Source organism: Diplodia corticola (assembly GCF_001883845.1).
Source record: "Diplodia corticola strain CBS 112549 chromosome Unknown scaffold5, whole genome shotgun sequence".
Taxonomy (NCBI): Eukaryota; Fungi; Ascomycota; class Dothideomycetes; order Botryosphaeriales; family Botryosphaeriaceae; genus Diplodia; species Diplodia corticola.
In genome coordinates, this window is record NW_017971484.1 from 282842 (window position 1) to 295598 (window position 12757).

A 12757-nucleotide genomic window follows, 5' to 3' on the forward strand; every position below is an offset into this window, starting at 1 on the left:
GGGAGGTGTCTCAGAATGGTTATGGTTCGAAAAGCGTGTTGATGCAGTCTTGGAAGATGGTCTCGGGATCGGCTTCTTTGGTTGCAGGATGCACTAGTTCGCCGTCTTGGAGTAGTCCCTCCGCCTCGAGATGCTGCCGGATGTCTTCCGGAATGCTCTGTCCGAAATAGAGATCGAGAATGATGAACTGCGCCATTGCCGGAATGACCTTATCCATGATGTATGTTCTGACTTTTTTGATTCTCTCTGGTGGATCAAGGTAGAATATTCTGGGAATGTCAAAGTCGCTCGCATAAGGGAGGACTTCTTCCCATGGGGATTGCATGTCGATGTCTTTTGGAAGACAGAGTATCCTATCCACCTCCACCGTTCCAAAGTAAAAACCCCATGGAACAAGACGGTGGCACAGATCCCAAGATCTTATCAGGCCCCAGGGCTCAAAAAGTGGGACAAAGCGCGCTATAGAGCCCACTATGTTCGAATACTGATCGACTACTAATCGAATCTGCCTTTCATGCGGGCCATAGCTCTGGATGTATTCCAGGTCCGATGCGGTTTCGGATAGGCGGCACCGGTAACGGCCTAAGAAGGTGTTCCGGCCATATAGATCAGGCAACGTCATGTCGACTGCCGTCCACCATAAGTCCCAGAAGACTGTAAACGGGCTCGTAGAACTATCCGACAGCCGATCAAAAAGATGCATGTACTGATTGAGGATGATGGAAAAGTCTCGTTCTTCTTCGCTTATCTCGAGTTGGTCGTCCATCTCCATTTCGTGCCTTACGAGTGCGCCATGGACATGAATGAGAGAGCAGCACGTGTGCGACATCCCCAATCTTTCGAAGATTTCAAGTCTGCAAGCCTCTCTGTATGATTGAAACCGAAATCCCGGTGGAATGTTTCTGATCCATTCCTCAAGGGTTCCTTTCTTGTCGTCCCAACTTCTTTCTTTGCGTTTGAGTAGAACTGTTGAGGGCAGACAACCTTTGGAACTGCAATAGCACCGGCAAGTATCGCTCTCCGGGTAGCCGCATGCTGAGATTATTTCTACCGAAGCGGCTGCGTTCAGTCCATGGTAGAATTGACTCGCAGCAATGGACCAAATAAGTTGTTCTGGGGCCGCTGCTCCGTGTTGAAGAAACCAGGCAACCAGATCCAGATCGCCGTTTGCGCATGCCAATTCAATGGGACGAACACCATTATCGTCTTTGATATCAAGTCGGTGAAATCCAGCCAGAAATAGACGTTTCGCGATGTTGAGATTGACAACCCAATACCAGTGGTAGACAGATGACTGACAGCCCGGGTACAAGAATGACGGGGTTCTAACACCCGTGAGATTCAGCATTCGGTAGGCTTGCAGCAAAACACCATCAAGGATGTCTTCCTGTCGGTTGCTAGCGTGAATGCCAAGCCTCTTCTGTTCTTGAGGTTGGAGATGTTTTCGAGCCAGATTCAAAAGCCTACCGCGGAGTTGAACGAGGTGGTTGACGATAATGTCGAGCGAGGTCTGGCGTGCAGATTCGAGCGCATAGTAAGGTTGATAGTACCATTCGCGTAGTAGGTTCTCATTCGCTGATGATTCTTGCCCGGAGAAGAAATGCAAGTCTTGATGAATGAGATCCTTCAAGGCTTCCATATCGCCAAGTTCCAAAGCAAATGGGATGCTGTCAAGAGGGTTTGCGCCGGCTGCAATGAGTAGTCTCCTTCCTTCCGGCCAATGTAATGCAAAGGTTAGCACGGAAGGTAGGTGTCCGTGCCGTTGTTCGAAAGTCTGATTTTCGATGCTCTTTCCCAATAACGGTAAAGATTTCTGAACCGCCGCAGCATATCTCCACGGCAAGTTGAATTCTGTATTTTCTGGTTATAACGAATCATGACAACTTCAAAGCTGACATGAAACAAAAAGAAAGGTTGAGTAGGTTTACTGACCATCGCATAGGTCGGCATTACGCCATATGTGCTTGAGCTCGGACTTCTCAAAGCGGTAGGCATCACTGAGCTCGAGACTGCAGCCGTGACGGCTCAAGATACGAGAGAAAGCTGCAACTTTGGGGGTTTGAAATCTGGGTTTTTGGCAAGTTAGTTATCAAGCGGACACAGTGATGCTATTTTTAAGAGCACCATCAATGGGTTCCGACTACTTAATTGAATCTGGACGTGCAAAACCTTCAAGAAAAGCGTCGATGATCGAAATGACAAGTTCGTTCTGATGCACGTTACCAAGGACTCTGATTGGTTTCCAGATAGTGTGGAGACATGTCTGAGAAGAAATTGTGAGAATGCGAAATTGAAATGATTCGATAAATTGCCTACGTCCAGAGCCGTTCTGCCTGCTGTATCCTGGTCATATGCGGAGGCATGACCCTTAGATAATTGAAAGCGGAGACGAGTCTTGAATGTTTCTAAGGCCCTAGTATGGTCAATCTCGGGTAGAGCAATCGTCATATACAAGTGGAAAATTGCTCGAAATAGTGGGGATTTGTAACAGTCAACCACCCTTGCTGCCATTCTCATGCTTGGAGAGATGGCAAAACCGCCAGCACCGAAATCGATTTGAAGCGCCATGTCGATACAGTAGGCGCATAGAGCGGGCAAGATAGCACGGACACCGAGAGTCCAAGATCTGTTCGATCGATGATGAAGGGGGCAATTGGTTTCGTGCACCAGAGTCGGATCGTAGCAGAATTGAAAGCTTTTCCAGCTTTTGTAAGACCTGGTCATCCAAGTTGTGCAAGTGCAGAGAGTACCACGTCCCGGGCGAGTTGGAACGCGGGATTTCGTCAGTCGACGTGAAGCGTAGCTTGCGCTGACTTCAATGTCCTCGAAATAAGAGGGCTTGGAAATCAGTCGCTGACTGGTGTGTTGGATCTTCATCCCGTTAACAAAAGAGGCCAAAAGTACTATATTTTGGCTTGACATACCAGGATCTGGTTCATCGTTTGCTGCAATGAAGCGAATTGTGAACGCAAGGCTTGGTTATCGGCAGACTGGCTCGTGCGGTCTCGCATGATTTGATCAATGATGTCCCCTTTCACAGACTGCAACGACCCGTGCATGCTCGTCTCCACTGTTGTGATCCCCCGAAGAACGTCATGTTTGGCAACGTCGAAGTTCTGTTCCATCTGTCGTGTACGCTCGCCGAGACGATATGAATTTGTGCCGATTTCTCGAACGATTTCGCTTTGAGAAGCTTGAACGATATTCTCGATCGCTTGAGGCATCTTGTCGAGGCTCTGTTGTGACGTGACTAGCGTCTTTTCAACGCCGGATATCTTTCCGGCATGGTCTTTGTCGACGAGACTGATTTTGTCAGCTTATTTGCAATAGGAATCCGATATACTTGATCCTTACATGTCATCTCTGATAAGCTTCAAGCTTTGGTGTTGCATCCAAATCTGAAGCAGGCCAGTTGTCGTTTCGATGTCGTTCCATTTGGACAAAATCTCTTCCTCCTTCTTGATCGCAACGACCGCCCTCCACGCCTTCTTGGCCAAACTGTCGCCTGTGAAAGCGAGTCTGGTCAACAAGACTTGCAACTCTGTGACCTGTGCTGCTGCATCTTCCAAGAGACCCTTCGCAAAATCTACTTGTGGCTGCGATATGATTCCGGAAAGAGTTGTACCAGGACCGGTATTCGGCGCTTCAACGTCGGATTTGATCGAGTCCACGAGTTGGAGAGTCCGTTCAAGTCGCTGTCGAACTGTCTTGATTTTGTGGGGGACATTCTGAAGGTCTGAACAGAAACGCGACAAGCTAATGAGGACGCGAGAGCCGACATCAAGGAACTGCACTGCTCCCGCGACGATGCCAACAACCTCCGCCATGCTTCCCGGGTGGAAAAGCGATGGTGTGGGTGTTCACATCGAGAAAGAAAGGGGTGAGGGAAGAACAAGGCTGGGAAGCGTCAGCGCGGGGTAAAATACATCCTTGCTCAAGTTGCATAGCCACTTGAGGCAGCCTCAAGGCGCATTTCAGCCTAGCTGGATTCTGATCATCAGTCCAATCGAACATTCCCACGTGTTCCGGCATGCACTGAAGAAAGTAGTAGGCTGACCGGAATACGAATCATGCCTGTCGATGTGATAATTTTTACAGTGTAGCTTGCTAGCTCGAATATTATTCGGCCTTGGCTTCTGTGGCCTCAGCTGCATCTGCACTGGAGCCTGACTCCGCATGGGTATCGTTCGATGCCTCAGCCTTTTCTGCTGTCTCGACATCTGCATTGTCATGGTCGTTGTCCTCGTCATCCTCTTCGCCCGTACTCTTCAGCTGGCCTCCCTTCCGCTTCGGAATGACCTTCATGAAAGCTTCTCCCCAATCGCCGCAAGCAAGCCACTGCAGCATAATCTCATTGACGTGATTCGTCGCCAACACACTGCGGCTGTTCATCTGCAGGAATTCTCCGATGGGCAGCTTGGCGGTCTTGATGCCTCGCTCGGTGGCACGTTTGTGGCAGATGCCCTTGTACCTGTTCTTGTCCACCAGCCCACCAATGATGTAGGTGCTGTACGGTTTCAGCTCGTGGAGGGTCTCCGTTCCTTCAGACGAGAGGTACACGACCTCGCCCCGTCTATCATCACGTTCTTCCGCAGCCTTCTCCCCCTTCTTTTCGCGATCCGCAATCTCGGCCAACGTCCCAGCCAAACGACCACCCTCCCTCAGATCCCCCATCCACCCCTTCGCCTTCTCCGCGACCTCGACGAAATCCTCCTCAAACGCCCTGAACCCCTTCCAAGACTTATAATGCCCATTCAGCAGCCCATCAAACCTCTCCTTCAAGTTCCCGCCGAAGCTCGAGATGCACAAATGCGCCCGGTACGCCGCGTTGCGATTGTCCGAGTAGCACCTCGTGATCTGCTGGCCCAAGCTCTTCATCTCCTTGTCCATCATGAGCTCGTCGAAGCTGCAGTCGAAGACGAACGTGATGGGGAGCTGGACGGCCTTCTGGCTGCGGAGCTGGTCCTGCAGCTCGCGCTGGTGGCGGTGCGGGTGGTCGAGGGCGGCGACGTCGATGCCGCCGCCGCCGCCTTCGTTGCCGGCGTGGTAGGCTTGCCGCTTGCGCTCTTTGCGTGCTTTGTTTTTCTCCTTGCGCTGCGCCTTGCGCGCGTCGCGCCCGGCTTCCCATTCGGCCTGTCGCTTCTGCTTTTTCCATGCGGACTTGGTCATGCCGGGTGGTGGGCCGGGTTTGGCGGGTTGGTCGGTGGTGGTGGTGACGGCGGTGGCGGTCGAAGCTTCGCCGTTGTCGCCGGCGTTGTCGTTGTTGTCGTCGACACTCATGGCGTCGGTGTTGTCGTTCGAGGCGACGTTCTGCGCGGCGTCAGGCTGCGCGGCAGTTGTGGTGGTGTTGTCTGCTGAGCCATTGGCGGCGGCGGGCTGGGTAGTTTCGGCGAAAGCGGCGTCCTCAGTCTGCGGGCTGTGCTGCCTCTTCTGCATCTTCGCGGGTCTCTCGTCGTCGGCCATTGTCGTCGTCGCAAGCACGAATTTTTCGTCGTGGTTGACTGTTTTTTCGCGGCGGGGATGTGACGTCCGGCCCCAAAAAGTTACAGACTGACCGTGCTCCAGCCCTCCCGAACTTCACCCGACCAAGCTTCGGCCAACCTCTCACGACGCCGGCAATCCGCATTACCCACGGGCAACCGCCATCACACCAACCGCGACCACACAACCAACCAACCACCCAACCGACCGCACACCCCAGGCAACGAAGCCGCACGAACACCAATCCCCCCCCGCAAGCCGTCCTCCCCCCACCAACCCCCACAATGCCGCAGGACATGCCGCCGACGGGCGGGTACCAGCCCGTGCAGTACAAGCGCAACCTGCCGGCGCGCGGCTTCCGGCCCGCGGCGTACCTCGCCGTCATGGGCGGCGTCATGGCGTACGGCTTCTGGCGCGTGGGCCAGGGCATCCGCGAGCACAACGAGCTGGCGCGCGAGAAGATGTGGGCCCGCATCCACCTGATCCCGCTGCTGCAGGCCGAGGAGGACCGCGACCAGGTCCGCCGCCACCTCGCGAACCAGGCCCGCGAGAAGGAGCTGCTGGGCGCCGAGACCAAGGTGTACAATAGCGATAGGTGCGTGGTTTACCTTTTTGATGTTGGGGGGCAGGGGCGGAAGCGAGGGAGGAGGAGGAGGAGGAGGAGGAGGGATTGGGGTTGTAGGAGGAGGACGACGTCGAGATTTTGGTGGTGGAATGCTGACTTTGATGGTTGTTGTAGGTTCGTGCGGCCGCACTTCGCCCCTACGCCTAGGGAGGTCAACTAGATTTGCGGCGGTGGAGGAAAGGCGGCTTTCAGTTGCGATTGATTGATGGAGGAAGTGGTGGAATTGGGATGGTGGAATTGAAGGAAATGGATTACGCGGTGGGGTGTACATATCCGAGTGGGTGATAGCCCGCCGGACAAGGATTGCCCCCTTCAAAGAAAGGGATTCTGAACCATTGAGGGCTCTTGCATGTCAGCGACCAGGAGCATTGTCCTGTGCCATTTTCCTATCACAAGGTCCCTGCGCATCGAGCTCTAATGCTTTACCCGCGGTGCTACGACACCGAGCTCATTCCTCAGGTTTGCACACACATGATTGAAGCAGATGAACAGCGGACATCGGATTGTCTGTCAAAGCTCACAGCTGTTCTCCCCACTCTTGCCCTCGCAGTGAACTCGGCTTCATCTTCCCTCAAGCGAGAAGCCGTTTCTTCCTCGTGTCTCCACGCAAGGTGAAGTGAACACAACGAAAAAAAAAAAAGAGAAAGTTCGCATCAGCCCGAGACAGTGCAATACAGGCGACACTGTGGTCAGTGACATTAGGCGGAGCCCAGCGGCCACCAAACCAGTTTCCAAAAACTAGTTTAATCAAAAGAAATGTCCCCGTAGGGACGTTCTAGAGATTAAACTAAAAAGAACAGATACTACACTTGATCTAAGCCAAAAGGCAAAGAGAGCTGAAGAAGAAAAAGAGGTGTTGGGTCGAGGAGTGGGGAGGTTTATATGTCTGGGCAGAGGAATCGACCCCGGGCAGCGGCACGGGTCCTCTGCTGGGGTGGCCACACCTCGTGGGAGGAGCGACTGCAAGGTACTGACTGGTTTGGGCGGTTGAATGAAGATTTTGCAGCCATGTGAAGACCCTTAGATGCAGGGTGGTCCGCGTGGGTGTCCTTCATTGCCTCGTGCTGGCCGAATTGAGCGAGAACAGGAGTCGCGGTGGCCCGAATGGAAGCCACATGGCTGCGAGAGACCCCTCGTGCTCACCTGCGAATGCTCAGAAGTGTCATGTGCGATTTTGGAGAGGCAGGAGCACTGTGCAACACCATCCACATGAGCGCATATGCCAGCTGGAGGGAAGGCGGATACGCGGGTGCCTGCTTGATATGCCAATGCGCATGTGACGAATGGACGTCATCCAGCATACGCACGCAAGCGGCTGGAGGACCCTGCTAATGAATATGAAGTGTGACTTCGAAAGACACCACAAGGTTCAACCATCATGCTGGATGAAACCAAAAGGACGAACAGGCCATGAGAAGGCAATTGTATGGCAACGCTCAAATGCGAAAGGACCAGAAACAAAAGATAGGCAATCAGTCCAACACCATGAACTCAATCTCACAAGCGAAGAGGATGCTGCGACATCAAGCGGAACAAGAAAGTATGAGCAATGTCGATATGTGAAAATCAAAATCGTGCATGATGTGAACTTGCATACATATTCTTGCTGCTTAAACAGCCCAGCCTTTGTCACAAATCAATACTCACTTTGCTGCCATTTGCACCCTTACCTCCCCAGTATGCACACTCTCGTGTGCAGAACAGACAGCGAATGTCAACTAAAGCCGAGTCAAAAGCTCAAAATAGCTTGATCACCTCAAGCCACTCTTGATAAACGCACTGCCCAAGGTGATCCCTGAACAACCAAAGGGGAAAGAAAAACTGATCAGGCAGGCATGTCATAAAATCAAAGAGAAGTAAGAAAGAAAAAGACACTCCCCCTGTATGTAGCCAGAACCCGCCAACGGGCGCGGTGCGGAGGAAACCCAGCATTGCATGATCTGCGACAGGGGTGTGGTCCCAAGACACGAATTAAGCGCGAGATCCCGAGTGTCTGGGTCGGGGAATAATACGATCCGGATCATTTGGATCTGGAGAGACATAGCCAGGGTACAATAATGAATACGTAAGTATGTGCAAGGATCTCAACGACATGTGTATTAGGGTGGCAATCCTTTTCGCCGTGCGCTTTTGAACCTTGGAAGGTCGGGCGGGCATAGACACTGAAGCACTCGGACAGGGGGAGGGAATACGGTTCTCATTTCACACGAAGTTCCAAAGGTAGAGCAGCAGCGATAGAATAAAGAAAAATAAGTTTCTAAGTATAGTTCCTGGGTATCGTAAGTAATATCCTTGCCTGTCCACCTCCTCCTGCCTTCCATACCACTTTTCCCCACCTTTGAAAGACGTCCATGTCATATCGCTCCAACCAAAGATAAGAAAAAAGTAAAAAAAAAAAAGAAACCAAAGAGAATCCCTTGGACCTATGCCTAGTCCCTCATCTACTCGACGCACGGCTCGCGCTCCCACTCCTCCCATCCTCCGCACTCCCCCCACTCGAACTGCCCTCACTCTCCTTCCTCCCAACATGCCCCCTCGCCGCCCTACCGCCCCTCACCTCCGTCACCGTCGTCGTCACGACATCGTTCCTCAGCCCCATGACGATGTCGCCCCCCTTCGCCTCGGCGTTGTACTTGTTGTCCTCGGCGTACATGCTCGGGGTGCGGGGCAGGCCGGACTCGATGTCGTAGTCGACCTGGCGCCAGATCTCGAGCGGCATGCTGGAGGTGTGCTCGCCATAGCTGCTGTTGATCGCCTCCTGGCTGCCGTTGACGTCGCGACCGCCACCGCCACCACCATCCGCGCTTCCACGGCGGATGGTGCCGTCGTGAGCCGTCAGCCCGCCGCCGATGTGCGTGCTGTTGGAGTGCAGGCTGTGCATGGTGCGGTCGCGAACGGACCGCAGCTTGCTGAAGTGCTGCGAGGAGCGGAGCGTGCTCTTTCTGTTCGACGACCTCCCTCCTCCCGTGCCCGCGCCGCCGTCCAAGGCCGTCTTGTGGCCGTATTCGTCGTACATGTACTTGTCCGGGCCCTTGCCGTGGGAGATGGAGTTGGTCCACGAGCCGCCGAGGCCGGTGGCGGAGACGATCTTGCGGAAGAGCGGCCAGCAGCAGGTGGCGTTGGCGACGTAGATGCCGGTGCTGCTCTCGCGCACGTACCAGATCATGTAGACGTGGGAGCCGGGGAGGATCCAGTTGTACGTCTTGTTGAGCACGGCGGCGATGACGTTGAAGATGCCGAGCGAGAAGACGGCGCAGAGCATGATCTTCTTCTTGCGCTTCATCTGGGCCTTCCAGATCAGCGGGATGGGCACCCACATGAGCAGCAGGTCCGAGGTGGTGTTGAAGACTAGGATCATGATGCAGTAGTTGCCGTAGTTGGCGCACTGTTCGTTGTCTGGGTTGATGGCCCAGTACTGGTTGAAGGGGCGACACCAGACGCCGAAAAAGGTGATTTGGATGATGATGTAGCCGAGAAGCACGTATGCGGCGCATATCTTGTTGAAGAGGTTCTCGCGCAGCCCTTGGGTCATTTTGTGGTAGAGGATGAGAAGGCTGGCCTTGGTGCCCCACTGCGCGTGGATCATGCACTGTTCTACGGCGAGTGTGATCTTGCTGCCAAAGATTCGACTCTTGACCTGCGCGGGATCGGCGAGAACACCAGCTAGCTCCGAAGGGTGCATGAGATTGCTGGCGAATCGGACGTTGAAATTAAGGAGCACTATCAGTGCAGTGTAGAAAAGGAACGTCACGATCATAACAAAGTCATCGGCTATGATGGAGTCAGCAGGCGATTGCCTTTGTTGGACTGGAAGAACTTACAAGAAATGCTCTTGATGGAGCCTGCAGTGATTGTTCTCGACCAGCTGGGCCTAGTCAGATACTAGTCGAGTATCGGAAGCAAATGTACTTACAGCCTGCCAATGAAGAGCAGAAGGGCGAAAACGTAAAAGATGATGCTCTCAACGAGCACTTCCTCGTGGCTGGGGTCTCCGTTCGCCATTGTGAGGCCAAGCTCGCCAGGCGAGAGCGGCTTGAACGAACAGGTCCAAGGGCGGGACTAAGCGGAGTCTGGGGTCTACCTCCGCATTCAAGTCGAGAAGCTTGGACTGGGCGGCGCGAAGAGCGGCGACGGGAACGGGAGGCGGGAAAGATAAATGAGCGGCGGAACGCGAATCGACTGGCGCAGGCCAAAGGTAGGGCTCGCAGAGCTGAGGTCTGGTGCAAAGAGCGGAGAGAGCGGAGAGAGCGGAGCGAGCGTCGGGCACAGGAAGGCACAGGGCGCTGGATGACTGCAAAGCTGTGCGGCGTAAGTTCGTGCTCCCCGTCGGGCAATGATGATGATGAGTGGTGTGGGTCTTTTCCGCAATCGCCAGAAAGGTGTCACGGAACGAAAATCAATATTCGAGCACAGAGAAAAGACGGGATTGGACAGTGAGTTGAGGCGCTGTGCCGGAAGCGGAAAAGATGTGTTGGCTATAGGGATCCACGGCGCACATACTCACTGGATGACGAGAGCGGCCGGAGACAAGACGCGGTGAAGCCGGACAAGAGAATGCTGACTCGGGGTTGGAAGCTTATGCTGGTGCAACAATGGTAGTGAGATGGTGTGGTACACGAGGGGCGGCTGATGCCTGGCAACACAGCATGGCTCCTTTGGTGAGACGGACGCTTGCAGCAGGACGGGAGCCGGACGACGTCGGGGCAGAGAAACAACGCAAGCAATGCGGCGCCGCAGCTGACAATATGTAAAGGCCGTCCCTGGCGTACCGGTGGGCTGGCGCGGATGGTCCCTGAGGACCAGGCGGCGCGGGGGCGTCATTGGCCGCGGAGGGCGTGTCACCATCTTGGAGGCTGCCCTATCAAGCGGTCTTTGCGGTGATGAGGCGCAGACATGGGTCGAGAGGTGGGCCTGGGCGATGGCGCGCAGCGACAGGCTAAGCCGTGGAGAGGTTGAGGCCGACGCGTTGCCGGGTCGAGCTGCAAAACGTGGCAGGCGATGCGCATCACTGATTTGCGCCTGCCCTAAGCGAGTCATTCCCCGAGCCCGCCGACGACTTGCCGTGCTTGTCTCCGGCACCGTTCCAACACCATTGCAACCCTGCCCACAACTGTCTGCGCGGCCGGCGAGTCCAGCACACTGCACAACCCGCCTCGTCGATCGCCGCCGCCGGTCAACAGCTGCCCGCAATCCGCCCGGCCGACCGTGACGGCAGCGCTGCCGATCGCCCCAGCCGCACTTGATCTCGCACATGGCCACTTAGAAAAAATTCGAGCTCCGGCCCCGGAGACGCCTACGCGCCACCCTCAGCCGCGCCGCAACTGAAGCCGCGTCGCTGCAGCCAATTCCTTCCACCGCGGCTCCTGCCCCAATTAACTGCCTACCCCGGCCCGCTTCCTTCGCGCTTGGACAACAAATCTGCTGTGGTTCCGCTCCGCCATCTTCCGTTGCCGGCCCTTTCAATGCGCCCGCCGCGTCTGCCACCACGTGGGCTTCTTCTCTCAACGCCTTTCCGGCTTGTGACGAGTCCGCCTTCACACGACCAAAAGGGGCCCATCCGAGCGGACCATCTTCGCTCGTCCTCGGCCGTACTTGCTGCTCGTTGTGCCACGGTTGGTCGCCGATGGCCGCCGTGTGCAGTTGCTGTCCCGAGCGGTCACGCCGTCTCTCTCGAAGTCGCGCGTTTCTTTGGCCCCCCTCCCCCACAGCGGAATATCACCGTGAGCTGCGGATCAATGGGGTGTGATGACGAGAAAGTATGGGGCCACAGTGTGACGACGGCCATGTGCTTCGGGCCCCGGCTTGCGACATCTGATCCGTCCCTTTCGAAGCTGTGAGATATGCAACGCAGCTTCCGCACCTGGAGTCTTCTGCAGAAAGCCACACCGAGAGGATTCGAGCCAGATCCCACCACTGCCGAAGCCCCTTTGGCGGCACAGCGACCAACGGCCCTGCATCCTGCAAGGCACAGCACCTGTCTCGGTAACGAAATCCTCCCCAAATCCCTCAATCTGCCGCAGCCACAATTTGCATTTCCGTCTGCCTTCTCATCACATGGCGTCTTTTGCCGCCTGGCACTTAACGGCCGCCAATGACGCTCTGGAAGTGGCCGAGATCCTTATCGGATCCTCCCATATGTCGAACCATCTCCTGCCCATCTCGTCCATATTCCAAAATACTTCACACTTCACAGACCCTCTATCGGACCGGCACCTTCCATTCTCAATAATCTGGAACGCCTTCTCGACAGGGCTCGATGCATCACCGGGTTCCGGAAAAATCCCGTGCGGCAATTCGATGGCTAAAAAGATCATGGCCAGTTGCCGAAACAATCCGCGCCAAGGCGTGCTTCTAGAACCTGGATGCTTCGCCGCGAATAATGTGAGACAGTTGTGTCTGTTCTGCGGCGTAGCAGTTGCTAGAAGAAGCAATTCTCAAGATGCTGACAATGCGACGCTCCTTTGTATGCCTAAGGATCAATGGCCGAGTGATTTGTATATGTAGACCCCTCACTTGAACAACAGAAGAGCAACACAGAATAGCAGGCTTCACAGCCACAGCGCTCCCTCGATCTTGCCAAGACGCTTCAGCTGGAACGCGCCGGGCCAAGTCGGCGGGTGGCTTGCGCGAGCCATCCCGCGTCCGGCAGGT

General features: G+C 54.9%; 4 protein-coding genes across 4 annotated transcripts; 1 reads left to right on the forward strand and 3 right to left on the reverse strand.

The window, feature by feature from the left end:
* Window positions 1–19: 19 nt before the first annotated feature.
* Window positions 20–3827, reverse strand: BKCO1_500093 (uncharacterized protein; the record flags this gene model as incomplete). The annotated part of the gene is made up of 6 exons (XM_020276919.1): window positions 20–1851; window positions 1933–2066; window positions 2145–2263; window positions 2317–2871; window positions 2925–3303; window positions 3355–3827. The coding sequence occupies 6 exons, from the start codon at window positions 3825–3827 to the stop codon at window positions 20–22; spliced, it is 3492 nt and encodes a 1163-aa protein (XP_020134091.1).
* A 292-nt stretch (window positions 3828–4119) lies between these two features.
* BKCO1_500094 (trna m g methyltransferase domain containing protein) lies at window positions 4120–5463 on the reverse strand (the record flags this gene model as incomplete). The annotated part of the gene is made up of 1 exon (XM_020276920.1): window positions 4120–5463. The coding sequence occupies one exon, from the start codon at window positions 5461–5463 to the stop codon at window positions 4120–4122; it is 1344 nt and encodes a 447-aa protein (XP_020134008.1).
* A 302-nt stretch (window positions 5464–5765) lies between these two features.
* On the forward strand, window positions 5766–6266 carry BKCO1_500095 (nadh dehydrogenase; the record flags this gene model as incomplete). Its single annotated transcript, XM_020276921.1, has 2 exons — window positions 5766–6076; window positions 6221–6266. 2 exons carry the CDS (start codon window positions 5766–5768, stop codon window positions 6264–6266), a joined length of 357 nt encoding a protein of 118 aa, XP_020134009.1.
* A 2277-nt stretch (window positions 6267–8543) lies between these two features.
* BKCO1_500096 (uncharacterized protein) lies at window positions 8544–10108 on the reverse strand (the record flags this gene model as incomplete). Its single annotated transcript, XM_020276922.1, has 3 exons — window positions 8544–9877; window positions 9928–9971; window positions 10020–10108. The coding sequence occupies 3 exons, from the start codon at window positions 10106–10108 to the stop codon at window positions 8544–8546; spliced, it is 1467 nt and encodes a 488-aa protein (XP_020134006.1).
* Window positions 10109–12757: the final 2649 nt, after the last annotated feature.